Consider the following 14,715-nt stretch of genomic DNA (forward strand, 5'->3'; position numbering starts at 1 on the left):
CCAAATTTTTGTTCAACACTAGCCTACTTCTATGAACTGGTCCGTTTATCTTTGCGTGAAAGTTGTTTCGCACTGCGATGATTTTTCTGGATATTGATATAGTGGCTGGAACTGAGTCATTTTTGATCATTTTTAAATCCTTAAACACTGGAGCCTATAAAGCTTCGTTTTGGTTCAAAAGTCATCCACGATTTTTTGCAGAGTAAAAAAAAACGTTTACATGAGTAAATTTGAACATGGTTGGGAAAACTCAATATTTTGGAAAATTACAATACAAAATATTCAATTTTTCCATATAAACCTGAAAGCTCAAATTTAGTCATGCAAACGTTAATTTAAAATTCTGCAAAAAAACATGAATGAGTTTGCTGCAGGCAGTGGCGTAAAGGATAGCCTTTGAATCTTCTAATCCAACAGGCATGAGATCGAATACCGGTCATGGCATACATAGTACACTTCTGTGGGTTGGTGGTTTTAGCATTTGTAAGATGCTAGCCATCATATCCTCGAAAGATGTAAGCTTAAAATAAGGTAAAAGGAATCTCTTCGAGGAAACATCAAGTTTCATTGAGATTCTGCATGTGTTTGTGTTCGTTTTGAACCCAAAGCTTTTAAGACTCCAGGGTTTGATAAATAAAAAAATTACCTCAAATCGACACAGTTTAATACGTAGTTCTGCTAACGTACTCTTGAAAGCATGTTGTGCCAATTGAATTACTCTGTCTCTGTCTCTGTCTCTGATTATCTCTGTCAAAATTAATCTAACCTTTACAATCCTGTTATTCTATTCCCCAGTATCTACCACTTCAGTCGAGTGCAACGACCACTGTACAACACCGCGAATCGTGCGCCCGCCTTGTGCAATGGGCCATCCGCAATCAGCACCACCCCATTCGGGAGCAATACGATCTACCAGAACTATCATCCATCGTCGGTGGGCAGCTTCAGTAGTGTGGCCACCACACCGAGTCTGTCCACGATTACGAACTCCGGACCTCAAGGTCAAGGACATCCGACAACGGAACGATTGCCACCGGTGGGATCATCGGCACCAGCAATGGCCGTCGGATCCACCGGAACGACCATCGGTGAGACTCCACCACCGCCACCCAGTCAACTTCCGTTCACTACCCGGAACCGGATTGAGGTAGCCTCGGCCGAGCGCCAGAGAGACTCGATCCCGAACAATAGCTCGGCCGGAAGCATCGGAAGCAAGAACAACCACCTGAGTAGCCACCAGGCTGTGATTGAGAGCGAGCAGAGTGACTTTCTGGTGAGTACAGAGAAAAAACTTAGATTTTTTAACTAAGCGCTTAACTCACCTTTTGATACATTTGAGCGAATGACTAGATAAATCAAAGTAGCAGACCGGTCCAGAAGATGAATCGATTTTTTGGAAACGTCAGTACGGTTTTGAAAAAAATATATCTCTTCTTATCTAAACACGCCATCTTAAAAACCTTCATGAAGGCAACCGAGCTTGAAAATATCTCACAAAAGGAAGCAACTTTAATAATAATGTATTCCTATTTTGGCGTATCTACTTTTTACTTCAGTTCGATACTTTATTTCTGCATATTTTTATTTTTCTCTTTGCTCTTCAACAACTGCCGGTTCGAGAAAGATGAGTGCCTGTTTTGTGCGTATATATTTCCTCCCCAGTGTATACGCTTTTCAATCTGAAGCTCTTAGACCACAGACAAATGAACCTCCCACTTCTTTTGTTACAAATGTTACGGATGATTTAGAATTTCATTCGGTATTTGAAAATTATCTAAATTTCATCAAAATTTAGATGGAAATTATTCCAGGAACAATTAATTAAACTTATAACATTCACTTTTGTTAAGTCTCAAGGACCTGTGGTAGCAAAAACAAAAATAAGAAAAATGCGAAAAAGATAGAGAAACCAAACGCTGGCAGGGGCATGAGGTGGTAATGCAATCATACCCTTGATGACGGGAGTTATTTATTTGTCGGATTTGAAATCCAGACAGCGACGACGAGCTGAACCATCATCAGAAAATGTTCCCCAAAAGCAAGTTTTACTTAGGATCTGGATTCGCTTCGGGAGATTTTCCGGTGCTGATTTGGACTAGATGCGTATGTAAGCCCGTGTTGTTTAAACAGAGACGGGTAGCTTTTCGTGCTGATTGGATTTGCTAGAGTGATGCGTGAATATAACGAGTGATTTTTTTTTGTTTTTTTTTTTCAAAATGATCAATACAGACCCGTTAGATTTTGGCACAATATCTCCTAAAATTTTTCGCTTCTATATGACGGAGACAATCAAGACAAACAGCATTAATATGTGCAGCAAAATTTGGTTTTTGGGGTTATGTAAAGCATGTAAAATATTTTTTGTCTAATAAGATACGAAGTTACGATCTTCGACAAAGTTGTTCAGTGGAAAATTTCCGTAACAAAATTTATGAAATAACAAAAGAACCATAAGGAGGTTCGGTTCCAGAGAAGAAACAAAAATGATGTCGATTTTTCAGTACAGAATATTTCATTTTCCCATAGAAACCTCATAGTGAAAATTTAATCATGTAAACGTTAATTAAAAATTCTGCAAAAAATCTTGGATGAGTTTTGAACCAAAATGAAGCTTTATAGACCCAAAGTTTGTGAAGTTAAAAAATGACCTAAAATCGACTCAGCCTAGTGTTTACTTGGTGGGCAACAACTTTCTATCCTCCAGAACAATCTGCACGGAGCAAACATTTGTAGTGTGTTGTTTTTTATAGCTGTTAGTGTGGTGCTCTAAATAGGGTACATGTATTTTGTTTTGGAGTAGATAATTGAGTGAAACTAGATTCTCAGAAAAATGTTATCCCAATGCCTTCAGATCAATTCTCATGTTACAGATTAATTGTTCTGCATTATCACCAATATACAAAATTAAAATATTGTCGGCAAAAAGGCGAGATTTTCCACGAAGCTCAAGTTTTGGTAGGTCATTGATATAAATCAAGAACAAAAGTGGGCCTAGGTTGCTGCCTTATGAAACGTCGACTATCTTAAAACCAGACAAAATCCGACCAGACCAGACCTATGGTTTTAAAATTGTTGGAATAACTTATCAACGATCAAGAAAACAGATTATCAATCGTTTTTAGGCTTTCAAAAATCTTTTTATGATTATTTTTATGAATCTTGCTAAAAAAATTTAGTTTTTGACTTGAATGTATGTGTGTATGTTGGTTACCCAGACAACCATTTGGTGGGTATTTCGAATTTGCAACGCAAATATACATGCAAATATACCTGTAAACATATCGTATATAATGTAGCAAAACCAGTATATACGTATCATTTTGGAGGCCATACAGGTACATTAGCAAACATATTCTTGATTTGGATTGTATTAAATAACGATTTGCACGACTTGTCATGCGCATCATTTACGACTACTCTGATTCTTTTTGGAATATACTTTGACAATTTACATCATCATATAGATGATTGAGGTTGTAATAAACGACATTTTTCGTAACAATATGGAAAGTTTGACGACCTATTTGCTCGTCTTTTGCGACTTGAGTGCAGGGCTCTCATTTTCCGTCAGTTGAATAAAAATAAAATTATTTTTTTTTTATACTTTAAACCAATCAGTTTATTCATCCATAAAAATAATAAAAATAAGATTATTTCAAAGAAATGCGTTTTTTGCTGTCAAATTCAAGTTTATATCGTACAAATTTATTATTTGCCTGATTTCTGATTTTATTGTTAGTACCTGGACTTGATCCCCTGACCATACGATCTGCAGCTCATGATGGTTCCTCGACGCTATCTGGAATATATAAATTCAAGGGGATTTGCTTCAAAGGCATTAAACCAAAAGCAAATCGTATATTCTATAACTCAAATCTTTCAAATCGTAGAACACGTCATCGATGATCTAAAAATAGACCAACATTTTGAAACCTCCTTTAATTCGATTCCAATCATCGATGTCCCATTATCATAAACGATTTTATTGAACCTTTTTGTATTCTTTTACGATTGCCAGCAAATACGTTTTACGAAAATCAGACATGCGAATTAATTTGCAAAGGTATACGATTGCATGCACATTATTACGAATCAATGCAGTTATATACGTTTTTTATTTCGAATTATTTTATGCATAGCACGACAAAATCTCTCAGTCACGGCTGATCACCATATATCGGTCGTTTCACGGATTTTTTGCGAATTGTCGTACACAAAGGTCGAGTTCATATGTACATAAATACGAGTCTCTCTTCTTGTCGTAATAAAATCATGCAATGCTTTCAAATACGATAAAGAATATGCATGGACCGCACATTGTAGGTACAAATATACGAAAATAAGTATAAATAACATTCTATACGATGTAATCTGTAAAAGAAAATACGACTTCTGGTTGTCTGGTTTACCAGATGAACTTAAATAGCAGTTAATTTCGCCAAAACTGCCTCACAGTGCTTAAGGGGGGGGGGGGGTAGGGTCTAACACTTTCAAAAAATCGATTTTTTTATTTTTTTATTTTCTTATTGTAAAACATTCCAAGAATGTTGTGTCAAATTTTCAAGTCAATTGAAGCAAAACTGTAGAAGTTATAAGCCTTTATCTCCTCCTATCTAATACTGCAAGAAAGCAAGAGCAGAAACTTCAAACGCGTTTTTCTCGAAAGCACATTTTTAAAGTCCGTGGACATCGTCATTTGAAAACTACTTATCCGATTCTTTTCAAATTTGGAACATAGTTTCTACATATAAAATACCAGACCCCAACGTTTTTCTTTTTTGATTTTTTTACTTTGGGGAGATTTTATAGGTGAAAAATGGCGTATTTTTAAGTGAAAAATCGTAGTTTTTACTTCAAACAGCCACAAAAATTTCATAAAAAAATTTTTAAGTGAAATAAAAATGTTGGGGTCCAGAAAAACATCTATTAAAAATATTTTGCTCTGATTTTTTGAATTCAGATGATTCTGTGCTGAGATACAGTGTCCACCGCAAATCCTGTTTTCTAAAAGGCATCCTCGAAAATGCTCCGTCACCGGCTCATTTTTCAATATTTTTCTACGAAAAAATTACTAAATGTTCTTTTAACAATGCTTTGTATAATGCAAAAAATTTGAATACATTTGTTTGAACGATAGCTCTAGAAAAAAATCGTGAAAATGGTGTTTTTTTATACCCGTTAGACCCTACCCCCCCCTTAAAGAGAGCAAGAGCAGAAAAGCTCTAAGGCTGTTTTCGAATGGTATTTTGACAAGTTATTAGTGCTCATGATTACTTGGGAGCTTTTAAGCAGTCTAACCCTGATGCCGTACACATTCAGTTAATAAAATCGCATTATCAATTACCGGCCAGAGACAACACTTTTAGAAATGAGTGAAAACTAACATAAAATGATTCCTCTTACCACATGAATATGTTGTAAATAATTTTGGTTCTAATACTGTTTTTTGATCAGAATATTTATATTCTTGAAATCAGTGGAGGAACCAATAGTTACAAAAATACATTTTTGTAGTTAGGCTGAAATAACCTTAGGTTTCCGGTAGAAATCATGTTCCTCCTACTAAGTTTGATAAAAAAAATGCTTGAAAACTATTTGGTTTGTGGTGTACTTCACATTGATAACGTTTGCAAGTCCATTCTATTTTGTAGAAGGCATTTTCATTTACGAATTATGAAGCTACTGTAAAAATATAATTTTCATTATCATGTTTATGTGATTCGGTGATTATTGTCAACTATTTAAAATAAATAGCTTGATACAGGCCCATGTGAAGGACCTGTCCAGGGGGGTTTACGAAATTCAAATTTAGCTATAAATAATAAAAATACCAGAAATGCACAGTAGACAAGAAAATTTATAACTAAAACCATTTTCTTACTTACGACCATCGCATAAATTTGAAAAATTATAAATTTGACTGATACGATTCAAAATAAATCAGAATCAAAGTTTGCTATTTCCGGTAAGTCAACAAAAAGTTATTTAAAACTATGTGCTTTGTTCTGAACTAGACATTTGCTTGCCAAGTTTACTTATAAATCATCAATATTTCCCAAACAGCAGTAAACAAAATTGAATTAAAATTATATTTAGATAAAACCAGAATTTAAAGCTTCGGATACGAGAACCGCAGGAATCAAATACATTCATATAACTCAAATTTTAAAAGAGACTAAATCCAATTTCTAAAATAAATACCAGATCAGTTATGAAATTAATTATGATAAAAAGTTGTTCAGCAAAATGATAATAATTCGGTATCGATTTTTGAAAAGAGCCAACACGCCAAGATCTTAGTTTTGAAAAAAAACGCTTTCAAAGTTTGAGAAAATATAATTATATTGCCTATTTCACTGCATCTAATCATTTTATTCACTTAGTACCTGAACTTCGTCAAAATTAGTATAATTTCATTTCGCGAGAAGAAAATATAGGTTTTCAGTGATTGTTACCATTAAAATGAATAAATTGGATTATTGGCCCTTTCGTTTTCTCATTTTGTCTAATCACCAAAATGTGAGCGACTTTTTGAAATCCAGAATGACTGTTCGGCTTTTGGATCACTCAACAAATATGTAGATATTTAAGCCAATTTCGGCTTGAAAGCAGCTTCAAGTAATTTAATTTAAAATATTTGCACATTTTAGCGCAAAACCATATATGAATCACTATTATTAGCGTTTTTTAGCCGAAATTGTCTAAAAAAATAATACCCTTTGTCGATTCCGAAATCACTAATAACCTTTTTGTTCGCGATCTGGAAAGGAAAAAACCATGACAGACGAAGACAAGAAAAAATCGAAACCGAATTGTTTTTTATCAATCGTCTTAATTAACATTCGTTCTCTTCATTTTCAATTGAAGGCGTGATTGAAAAATTCCGTAGAAATATTATAAATTTGAAGAAACATTTAAAAACGGTTTGAATTTTAAATTCTTTATTGGAACCAAAATTTATTTTTTTAACTCTAAAGAATTGATTTAAAACACATTAATCCTTCTTTTGAAACTCGGAGTTGGAACATCGTGAGGGGGATAATAGAAAATAATACGAAAAACAAAAAAATAACAATACTATATCATTTCGCCAAACCTATAAATCAAATTATTTTATTTGATACAAAGAAGAAAATCAATTTTTGTTTCAAGAGTGCCAGTGATCAAAATCAGGGGTAATTTTTTTTCATATTCAAATAATTCTCCTAGATAATGTAAAAGGCTAAAAAAATTCATTTCACAATAATAATTTCAGTCAGATATAGGTAAAAGAGAGTGGGGTAACGTAGGCTATGGGGAAACGTGAACCACTCTAAATATCTCAGCTGTGTGTTGAGATAAAAATTTCAATCCAACTGTCATCGTCGTCGCTTTACGTAGTGTTTTTCTATATATTGTTGACTTATGTACGCATCATATGCTTCTTTTATTTAACTAGCCTGGAAAAATGTACTTACATAATTAAACAAGCACCCTTAAAATTGTACCCGTGGGAGACCTAAAGTACATATAAAAAATGTGGTCATACGCTTATGAATCCTAAGAACATGATTTTACGTGGAAAAGGATTTTTTGATGAAGCAGAAAAAAGTCACACAAACGCAACCAATTTTAGAGTTATGAAAAATGTTTTGTCCATCTTTTCTAATGCAATAGAGACGAACATAAATCCTATATAAGGAATTTTCCCGAAACGTTCACGAGCCAGGTTTTAGGAACTATTCGATCATACGCAACTCTCTTTTTTATTTCCTCATCTAAAATTGCTTTAAAATAACTAAATGAATTATGAAATTTCAACATAATCTTTGCACGATATCTAGTCAATTTGGATTTGGTGGCCCAATTTTTATCACAGTTTTTCGTAATCCAAAAAAAATACTTTTTTTAAAACAGTCAGAACTCGGGATATTATTGTATTTAAAAAATAAAATGTCTTATTTTTTTTGTTTCATAGTCGTTTTACCATCTTTATGGCATTCGTGACTTTATATCAACGTTGCAGTTGGCAGACAGTTATTGAAAAACTCATCATATTTATCACCCAATTGTCTGAAGAAAAGAGCAAAAATAATTAATTTTCTCCTAATTATAAAAAAAGCGCCTAAGTATGCAATGTTATTAGCGTTGAGACAAAGTTATAGAATTTTCTTCTTATGTCTGCTATAAATTGTGAAATGAGAACAAACATGATCAAAATAGTCAATTAACATTCTATCTTGGGGTTTTGTTTGATTTTTAATCAAGGATTAGGGCTTCCTGAATAAAAGATCAAGTCTGCTTCAATAGGGGATCAAGTCTCCCCTAACTTCAGAAAAATCGCAATTTTTTTACTCCCACGAAAATGCTTCTAGTTCATCAACGGGTTCAAGTATCGATCTAATTTTTGGAGTATAGAAACTTGAAGTTACAAGCTGTCAGAAAATGTCAAAGACGGCGAGTTGCTAAATTTTTTCAGAAAGATATGGTGAAAATAAGAAAAGGGGATCAAGTATCCCCACTCTCCCCTACTATATCATTTCGCCAAACACATAAATCAAATAATTTAATTTGATACAAAGAAGAAAATCAATTTTAGGGATAATTTTTTTTCATATTCAAATAATTCTCGTAGTTAATATAAAAGACTAAACAATTTCATTTCACAACAATAATTTCAGTCAGATATTGGTAAGGGAGAGTCGGGTAACGTGGGCTATGGGGAAACGTGAACTACTCTAAATATCTCAGCTGTGTGTTGAGATAAAAATCTCAATCCAACTGTCATCGTCGTCGCTTTGCGTAGTGTTTTTCTATATGTTGTTGACTTATGTACGCGTCATATGCTTCTTTTATTTAACTAGCCTGGAAAAATGTACTTACATAATTGAACAAGCACCCGTAAAATTGTATCCGTGGGAGACCTAAAGTACATAACAAAAATATGGTCATGCGCTTATGATCCTAATTTTGTCATGTTCTTTCACGTGGAAAAGGATTTTTTGATGAAACATCAAAAAGTCACACAAACGCAACCAATTTGCAAATCATAGTTTGTGGGGTATCTTGGGTCACCTATATTTTGGTGTTTTCATACACATCCAGAACTTAAAATATGTACGTTAAAACTATCTGTACAGTTTTTTTTTATGCCAAATGAAGAGTTATGAAAAATGTTTTGTCCATTATTTCTAATGCAATAGAGACGAACATAAATCCTATATAAGGAATTTTCCCGAAACGTTCGCGAGCCAGGTTTTAGGAACTATTCGATCATACGCAACTTTTTCTTTTATTTCCTCATCTACAATTGCTTTAAAATAACTAAATGAATTAAGAAATTTCAATTTTTGGTCAACTCATAAATTTTGCACGATATCTAGTCCATTTGGATTTGGTGGCCAAATTTTTACCACAGTTTTTCGTAATCCAAAAAAATACTTTTTTAAAAAACAGTCAGAACTCGGGAAATAAATGTATTTAAAAAATAAAAAAAACGCCTTACGATACCTTAAAAATGTAGAAAACTTTTCCATTGATTTTTTTCTTTTTATCTTTTATGATAAAGAAGTTACTTACTCTTCCCTATTTATTTAAGTACTTGACGAACAAAACGAATAAAGATTAACTCTATTCCATTTTTGAAACCTGCGTTGATTACCGTCAAACGGGGCATCATGCAACAGCGGGGTTCGATGCAACGTTTATATAACACTACATTGAATCAATTTTTAATTTAATGTATTGTAATAAAGTTATCTTTTAATGATAACAAAATGATGATGACATAATTTCTCGCATCTTAAGCTAGTTGTCTTAAGTTTTTTATTTTTATGTAGGGGAGATGAGGGCATAACGAGCACCCGAGGCATAATGAGAACTACGCTTTTCTACGAAAGTGCGTATTTTCTTAAATAAATTTTCATGAGGATTTGTTTCGTACTTCCTATAGTATTAATTTTTCACAAAAAAAGGAATCTCCTTATCATCTTTACAGAGATATTTAAAAAAAACTAGCTTTGTTCTCAAGTTACAAAAATATTATTATTTTTGAGCACCACGAAATAAGCTCTTATGATCTTAAAATAACCTTGATCTATAATGTACGCACTGCAACATGATGTACACATTGTTTCTCAATTTTTACCATCAAAAAATTTTTGATTTTTCACTTTTATCAATTTTAAAACACGTTTTTACTTAAATTTGTTGACTAGGGGCATATAGAGCACCATACTATCGAGGCATAATGAGCATTTTCTGCCGTAGAATCTAGCAGCGAATTAAAATTGATTTATAGCGCCACACCTTGACTAGTTTTCATCCGACAATTTAGCCTATTGGTAAGGTGTCGGAGAGGTAATCAAATGACTAGAGTTAGATTTCTGTTCGAGGTGATTTTTTTCCATTCACAATTCATGATCGATTTTTTTATTGTTACATTATACGGCTAGTAGCATCATCCGCCAAACAAAGCACTTAATGTATGAGCGTGCGTGAATTGTTTGTATTCTACAAACAGACCTAGATTATTTTGTTATTGCTTTGTTTGATGAATCTACGACTCACCAGACTTCATCGAATTGACTTCGCTGCTAGATTCCCCGGCAAAAACGCACATCTTGCTCTGATTAAGGGTGCTCATACTGCCTCAGGGGGGGTTCTCATTATGCCTCCACAGTGGCTGGTTTTCAGCTTTTGGCAAAATATTTTAAAATGCATTTTTTAACGTGTTCATCTAGTTTTTCACGTTTCAGCCCGTTAGGGAATAGGCTTTTCAAGTGTCTAAACACGAAACAATAATGTAACCTCCATATTATAGATATTTTCTATGGTTAATTAACCGTTTTCCTTAAGGTGGCCATTATGCCCCCATCTCCCCTAGAATTTGAAAAATCAAGCAATAAATGTACAAATTTTAACATTTTTTGATGCCGAAAAAAACTTTACCTAGTATGACGGATCGGCTTGATAAAATTACCTACAAACTTTTTACAGGTTTCCTCATGTTATACCAACATTCTTGGTGTAAAAATATTTTTCGAACAATCACCATTTTTTTTTAAATGAATATTTTTAAAACTCAGTTACGTGTCTGGGGTTAAATGCAACAAAATCCAAATCAAAAATACCTTGTGAATCTCGCTTCCATGTGCTGGAATATAAATGTTTTACATCACGCGTTCGTAAACATTTAAATCTCATTCATCCAAACATTTATTTTTATGATTTCAGCTTGTAGAATTTTTCGTAGTATTATTTAATCCCTAAATGTATGCAGCATCCTTATCTTCAGAAAAAATGTGAAAATTTGTTTTTACAGACCCAAAAACTACTGCAATTGGTGTTGTCATGCGTAATGGTCTTTAAGGCATCGCGAATATATTAAAAACTATGAATTTTCGTACGTGTTCATAAGATTTTTCATTAAAAACAAAGTTTGTTGCATGTTACCCCATTTCCTCAGGAGTGTAAAAATCAGATGTTTTTAGAAAATTAAAAATAACTGAAGAAATTAATAATTTTTTTAACTACGCCAATTTGATGTCCCAGCATCCTTAAAACTTTTGATGCATAAAGGATACGATTAATTGTGAACATGAGTTTTTTAGAAGCCATTGAAGTTGAAAATTGTTGCATGTTGCCCCAGTTGACGGTACTCATTTCAACTAATTATTATTAATTATTATTATTTTAAGAGGAGAAATCACCGTGAATTTGTTTTATGAAATGAATTTGCGGCTTTATCGGTGAGGGTTAAAGAGTTGAAAATGAAAGACGGATAGAAGATCAGAAGAAAATTCTAAGGTGGTGAAAAGAGCGAAGAGCATTTGAAATAGAAGCTTGACCACATACTAAATTCTTTGTCCCACACCAATTAACTGTATTGAAGAAGTAGTACCCAATAGAGAAGGCACTACATTTTTCGATACAGTTAATTATGGATGGTTCGACCGCCATGTGAGTGTGCACATGTGCCGAACGGACAAAAAATTTAGCATGTAGTTGCTCTGTTAAGTCTTCTATTGTGCGATATCGTTCCATCGATGGCTAGGTAGATTTCTTATTTTCGTTTTGTGCGGATGTTCCAACTGGATTGAGTTGTCGCATACGGTCAACGGTCAGAAATCTTGGCCTAACTATTTTCGATTATCGGAACGATGTTTTGTAATTGATTTTTATAGCCGAATTATTTTTATTATTTTAAGAGGAGAAATCACCGTGAATTTGTTTTATGAAATGAATTTGCGGCTTTATCGGTGAGGGTTAAAGAGTTGAAAATGAAAGACGGATAGAAGATCAGAAGAAAATTCTAAGGTGGTGAAAAGAGCGAAGAGCATTTGAAATAGAAGCTTGACCACATACTAAATTCTTTGTCCCACACCAATTAACTGTATTGAAGAAGTAGTACCCAATAGAGAAGGCACTACATTTTTCGATACAGTTAATTATGGATGGTTCGACCGCCATGTGAGTGTGCACATGTGCCGAACGGACAAAAAATTTAGCATGTAGTTGCTCTGTTAAGTCTTCTATTGTGCGATATCGTTCCATCGATGGCTAGGTAGATTTCTTATTTTCGTTTTGTGCGGATGTTCCAACTGGATTGAGTTGTCGCATACGGTCAACGGTCAGAAATCTTGGCCTAACTATTTTCGATTATCGGAACGATGTTTTGTAATTGATTTTTATAGCCGAATTATTTTTATTATTTTAAGAGGAGAAATCACCGTGAATTTGTTTTATGAAATGAATTTGCGGCTTTATCGGTGAGGGTTAAAGAGTTGAAAATGAAAGACGGATAGAAGATCAGAAGAAAATTCTAAGGTGGTGAAAAGAGCGAAGAGCATTTGAAATAGAAGCTTGACCACATACTAAATTCTTTGTCCCACACCAATTAACTGTATTGAAGAAGTAGTACCCAATAGAGAAGGCACTACATTTTTCGATACAGTTAATTATGGATGGTTCGACCGCCATGTGAGTGTGCACATGTGCCGAACGGACAAAAAATTTAGCATGTAGTTGCTCTGTTAAGTCTTCTATTGTGCGATATCGTTCCATCGATGGCTAGGTAGATTTCTTATTTTCGTTTTGTGCGGATGTTCCAACTGGATTGAGTTGTCGCATACGGTCAACGGTCAGAAATCTTGGCCTAACTATTTTCGATTATCGGAACGATGTTTTGTAATTGATTTTTATAGCCGAATTATTTTTATTATTTTAAGAGGAGAAATCACCGTGAATTTGTTTTATGAAATGAATTTGCGGCTTTATCGGTGAGGGTTAAAGAGTTGAAAATGAAAGACGGATAGAAGATCAGAAGAAAATTCTAAGGTGGTGAAAAGAGCGAAGAGCATTTGAAATAGAAGCTTGACCACATACTAAATTCTTTGTCCCACACCAATTAACTGTATTGAAGAAGTAGTACCCAATAGAGAAGGCACTACATTTTTCGATACAGTTAATTATGGATGGTTCGACCGCCATGTGAGTGTGCACATGTGCCGAACGGACAAAAAATTTAGCATGTAGTTGCTCTGTTAAGTCTTCTATTGTGCGATATCGTTCCATCGATGGCTAGGTAGATTTCTTATTTTCGTTTTGTGCGGATGTTCCAACTGGATTGAGTTGTCGCATACGGTCAACGGTCAGAAATCTTGGCCTAACTATTTTCGATTATCGGAACGATGTTTTGTAATTGATTTTTATAGCCGAATTATTTTTATTATTTTAAGAGGAGAAATCACCGTGAATTTGTTTTATGAAATGAATTTGCGGCTTTATCGGTGAGGGTTAAAGAGTTGAAAATGAAAGACGGATAGAAGATCAGAAGAAAATTCTAAGGTGGTGAAAAGAGCGAAGAGCATTTGAAATAGAAGCTTGACCACATACTAAATTCTTTGTCCCACACCAATTAACTGTATTGAAGAAGTAGTACCCAATAGAGAAGGCACTACATTTTTCGATACAGTTAATTATGGATGGTTCGACCGCCATGTGAGTGTGCACATGTGCCGAACGGACAAAAAATTTTTAGCATGTAGTTGCTCTGTTAAGTCTTCTATTGTGCGATATCGTTCCATCGATGGCTAGGTAGATTTCTTATTTTCGTTTTGTGCGGATGTTCCAACTGGATTGAGTTGTCGCATACGGTCAACGGTCAGAAATCTTGGCCTAACTATTTTCGATTATCGGAACGATGTTTTGTAATTGATTTTTATAGCCGAATTATTTTTATTATTTTAAGAGGAGAAATCACCGTGAATTTGTTTTATGAAATGAATTTGCGGCTTTATCGGTGAGGGTTAAAGAGTTGAAAATGAAAGACGGATAGAAGATCAGAAGAAAATTCTAAGGTGGTGAAAAGAGCGAAGAGCATTTGAAATAGAAGCTTGACCACATACTAAATTCTTTGTCCCACACCAATTAACTGTATTGAAGAAGTAGTACCCAATAGAGAAGGCACTACATTTTTCGATACAGTTAATTATGGATGGTTCGACCGCCATGTGAGTGTGCACATGTGCCGAACGGACAAAAAAATTTAGCATGTAGTTGCTCTGTTAAGTCTTCTATTGTGCGATATCGTTCCATCGATGGCTAGGTAGATTTCTTATTTTCGTTTTGTGCGGATGTTCCAACTGGATTGAGTTGTCGCATACGGTCAACGGTCAGAAATCTTGGCCTAACTATTTTCGATTATCGGAACGATGTTTTGTAATTGATTTTTAT

At 34.1% G+C, this 14,715-nt stretch overlaps 1 protein-coding gene across 2 annotated transcripts in view; it reads left to right on the forward strand.

Annotated features, from left to right (window-relative positions):
• Positions 1-14,715, forward strand: part of LOC129749438 (cyclic nucleotide-gated cation channel subunit A) — a 721,507-nt gene that overhangs the window by 338,950 nt on the left and 367,842 nt on the right. For both annotated transcript variants that reach the window (XM_055744412.1, XM_055744413.1), the window contains one exon: positions 796-1,273. In XM_055744412.1, coding sequence (XP_055600387.1) covers positions 796-1,273 — 478 coding nt within the window. The remainder of the gene's footprint in view (positions 1-795; positions 1,274-14,715) is intronic.

This window comes from Uranotaenia lowii, chromosome 2 (genome assembly GCF_029784155.1).
Source record: "Uranotaenia lowii strain MFRU-FL chromosome 2, ASM2978415v1, whole genome shotgun sequence".
NCBI classification, from domain to species: domain Eukaryota; kingdom Metazoa; phylum Arthropoda; class Insecta; order Diptera; family Culicidae; genus Uranotaenia; species Uranotaenia lowii.